Genomic DNA, 4434 nt, shown 5'->3' with positions numbered 1-4434 from the left:
TGCAAATCCGATGAACATCAATGATGTTCAATTTTGGGAGCTCTTGTAGGCAGCGAGTGTAGAACGTCGCCATTGTTTAACCACACCGGCAGCACTGGGGCAGGACTATATAGAACGCGGAAGTGATTGTGCAAGTAGTCCATTTAAATTAATAGTTTATGCCATTTAAATGTCATGCAGCTGTGTCAGAGATTAGCTTAAACCCCGTTTGGGGAAACCTGCTGTCAGCTCAGACTGAAGAAGTCACTTGGATGAGTGACGAAACGTTTCTCCCACAAAACGCTACGTCCAGATGAACAGATTCAACTTTTGGAGAGGCCCCGCCCCCAAACCTTTGAAGGTTCAACTTCAAAGAAAAGTGGATGACGTCGGAGTGGCTGCAGCCGATCGTGGGCGGGGCTTAAACCCACATATAGGGGCCGTCCAGAATCCCATGCATTTGGTTTACAAAGAGCACACATGCTTACCACAACTCCAACCACCCAACCATTTATTTCCACTTCTACATTTCAGTCAGAGAAATAGTAATGACAACTCCACACAGTTACACCTCAGTAGAAACATGGAAGTCCTTAAGTGACCACTTTTTTGGTACAATTGTACCACAGTGGCAGTCTCTGCAGTTCAACCCAGAGTACTGCAACACTGAGCTGCCTTCCACTTTGCTGAAAGACATGTTGAAACTTTGTTCCATGTTAGTGGATGCAATGGACACAACCGTGGAGAAGGGAGATCCAGTGTCTACGCAGACTGATGAGGTCTGTCTTCACTCAGTGGACACAGAGTCCCATGAGAAAACAGAAGAAACAGGAGCAAAGGACAGCATCCTGAAAGAAATTTCTGTAGATGACCACGGTAATAATGAAGAAACAGAAACTCCAGGACTGGAGGACTCTTCAGACTCAAAAAACCTCAAGCTGCATTTGACTGCAGAGGAGAGCAGTCTTGATAAAACATCCACAGATGACAGTGAAAATAGAGAAATTCTAACACTGCATCGTGCACCTACACCACCCAACATATATCTAAATGTTTTTATTGGTTTCAGTGAGTCATCTGAGGAAGAAGCGTCTGTGTCGTCCCAGATGATTCCTCCTCAAACCCAAACCGCAGCCACAGTAGAACCGAAGAAGAGCTGTTGGAAGAAAAACTACTCAAAAAACTTGGACAACATAGAAGCTTGCCCCCTGGAAAAGTCTGTGAAGAAAGCTGTGCATGTGTCAGTCGGTAATGGTGATTCAGATTTTGGTTCTTATAACATCACTCTGGCATCTGATTATCTGTCTGAAGAAAAGATGTGTGTTTACAAAGTTATTCAGTTGGTAGTTTCAGAGGCCACAAGCAAAGCCTCCTCTAAATACAAGGACTTCACACGGCGTATGACTCCGGACTCCATCAGCAATCGCCTGCTTGAAAAAATCTGGCCTCAGATTGACGAGAGAGATTTGGATCTATCTCCAAAAAGGCTGACCAATATCAACAAGGACATTTTCACCAACCTTTGCAAAGCACATAACTGCAAGGAGAAATATTTGATTATGTGTCTGAGAGAACAACTTGACGATATTACTGTCCCAACGTTTACAGAACTCCTGTTGGCTTTACCAAAAAGAGTACTCACTATATCTGAAAACAGAGAAGAGTACAGAAAAGTTGTTGAAAGCTTCACTAAAGATTTGGTTCTGCACGCTATAAGCAACACAAATGAGGCATGGAAATTGCCTCCAGGGGCAGATAAAGCCATTATGGACAGGTTTACCCACAGGATTTGGGCTAAAATTAAGTCCCAAAACCTTAAAATGTCCTTAGAGAACACTGAAGAAGTCAGTGTGAAAGTCTACAATGAACTCCGGGAAAAGTGGAAAAGTCCAAACACTGTCCTGGAGTTAATGTTTAATGGCCAAGACAATATTGACAACGTGATTGTCAAAAGTTTCAAAAGAAATGCCCCATTGAAGAGACCAAGTTTTTTCTCTAGGATTTTCTCACGAGCACTCTAAAGTTTACCTGACACCTGCATCAAAAAAGCTATGTTTTCAAAAATACCTGGGTACATGTGGACGTAATGCATTACATTTTTAATTACAATTCCTAATTGTAAATGTTAAAACCAGACTGGTTTAAAATAATTGTCTCATGAACCACCTGGTTGATAATAATTTCACCACATTAAATTATAACATTATTCTGTCCTTTATCCTGTCTTCCTTCTCTCACCCCAACCAGTCGCAGCAGATGGCCGCCCCTCCCTGAGCCTGGTTCTGCCGGAGGTTTCTTCCTGTTAAAAGGGAGTTTTTCCTTCCCACTGTCGCCAAAGTGCTTGCTCATAGGGGGTCATATGATTGTTGGGTTCTGTATTATTGTAGGGTCTACCTTACAATATAAAGTGCCTTGACGCAACTGTTGTTGTCATTAGGCGCTATATAAATAAAATTGAATTGAATTCAAATAAAAATGTATTTAAAAAATAAGTTTTACAAGTGTACTTAGATTTATTTGCTGTCAATTTCTTGAGAATGGGATATCAGATTAGAACAGTCTCTAAAATATAATATTTAATGTATTAAATAAATCCAATGATTTACAGAAAATAATAATAAGTTTCTTTCGATAAATCTGAGAAAGTCATTTTGGGTCGATACTCATGATATTTTTCCACAACAATCTTGGTGACGAGGATGAGATTTCTTGAGTGATTTTTGTTCTCTGCTTTCATTTTGATTCCAGGAAACCTGCAGGTACACTCAATGAGTCTGAAAGAGCGCTCATGTCCCAGCAAAGTATGGAGAAGGCGAGTGCAGGCAACTGAGATCAGACTGAGTCACCACTGAAATCTCAATTATTTCTGATTTTATTGAGGGTTTTTAAGGGGCAAGTATGATTTAAGAAATGTAAACTTACTCGGTGTTTGGTAAGGGCGTCAGCCATTCAGGGAAAAATTCTGTAAACCGACGAGCACCTGATCAAACTACAAGGGTGCGCCTTGAGAGGTTCAGAAGTTTATTTTTATTCTTTTCATTGTTGGTTGTTCAGTGTGTTGTTTATACAGTTAAGATGTCCTTTTGTAATAATTACAGTTGGACCAAAATCACCTCACAAAATGCTATAAGAAAGAAATGTTTTCATAAAATTATAAAGTGTGGTAAGTGATAGTACAGTAATGAAATATATAAGAAACTCAAATGTGTAAAATTATAAAATAATATTGCAAAACCTAGTATGAACCATAACTAAGGTTAAATTACTATGACGTCCGCTCCAAATTTGTCAACAGATGCTGGGATCAGCAAAAATGGTGCCAGGAGTTTCATACAGATGTGGTGAGAAGTTTAGAGGCTCTTATCATGAATATGAATGTTATGGTAATTTGGGGCTTTTAATGATTTCTCTAACTTTACAGTTTACATTTTAATGACTTTAAAAAGGAAGATTTGGGTGCAGAAGTTTGAATTTAGTTTTAGATTTTTTTCTTATCCATACAGGGTGAAAAGTATACATACAAGCTCAAGTATATGCATGCACCCCACCTTGAGCTATATTAAGATAACAATGAATTAATATCAGTAGATAGGAATACAAACTTCAGTCTAAGTTAAAAAAAACCTTCTAATCATACTCAGCTTGAATCTGCATAAAAAGAAGCAAAATAAAGAATATCTATTTCCTGATGCCTACATTAAAGTGTAGGGATCACCCAGGGGCGATTCTAGGATCAGAGCTTTGGGGGTGCTGAGCATCCAGAGAGCTGCCCATCCAGGCAAGGTAAACTTTAGTCGTCACGATGAGACGTCTTCCCTGTCTCTGTCAGTCCCTGCATCCTTAAATGTCTCCAGTTGTCCCGAGTTCCCTCTGACTGTCTCCTTGGTGCATTTAAACCCCTGTTCCTCCCTGTCCTCGTCATCTGTTGTCTTAGTCTCCATTATCAGTCATCATAATTGTAGCCTCTCTGTGCAAGTCTGCAAATTTCTTTATTAAATCATAAGATTCTTAAATTCACCAAGTCTCTCTGTCCCTGGGTCCTCGTCACAAAACATGACATCACTGTTTTGTACATTTTAACATAATTTAATCCCCACATTTGTGAAAGAAAAGCAAAACACTTTTTTTGAAAAGTTTGTAACAAAACCATCTGATAAAGGTTATTTAAATGCTGCTAAAGAAGAATGAATTAGAATTTTAAAAATTACATATTCTACCTTTAATTACTGTGGGAGAATAATGACTGATGCTCACAGTGAGTAAAAAATAAACTGAGCACATTTTTGGGACAGAGATTCACTTTTAATGTGTATGTATAATATAATACAGATACATAAAAATACACTTGAAATGTACAAAATATTATTAAAAAATTAGAAAAATGGAGACACCTTGGCCTATGGTACAATATATACAATGTATGAAAAGATCTTTACTGCAGATTCTACTATGGCT

General features: G+C 38.7%; 1 protein-coding gene across 1 annotated transcript; it reads left to right on the top strand.

Moving 5' to 3' along the window:
- The first annotated feature begins 223 nt into the window (after positions 1-223).
- LOC112844083 (uncharacterized) lies at positions 224-2281 on the top strand. Its single transcript, XM_025903566.1, has 2 exons — positions 224-524; positions 700-2281. Exons 1-2 carry the CDS (start codon positions 293-295, stop codon positions 1998-2000), a joined length of 1533 nt encoding a protein of 510 aa, XP_025759351.1. The 5' UTR covers positions 224-292; the 3' UTR covers positions 2001-2281.
- The last annotated feature ends 2153 nt before the right edge of the window (positions 2282-4434 follow it).

Source organism: Oreochromis niloticus, linkage group LG16 (assembly GCF_001858045.2).
Source record: "Oreochromis niloticus isolate F11D_XX linkage group LG16, O_niloticus_UMD_NMBU, whole genome shotgun sequence".
Lineage (NCBI taxonomy): Eukaryota > Metazoa > Chordata > Actinopteri > Cichliformes > Cichlidae > Oreochromis > Oreochromis niloticus.
The sequence above is the reverse complement of the archived record's forward strand: the minus strand, read 5'-3'. Positions and strand labels throughout refer to the sequence as shown.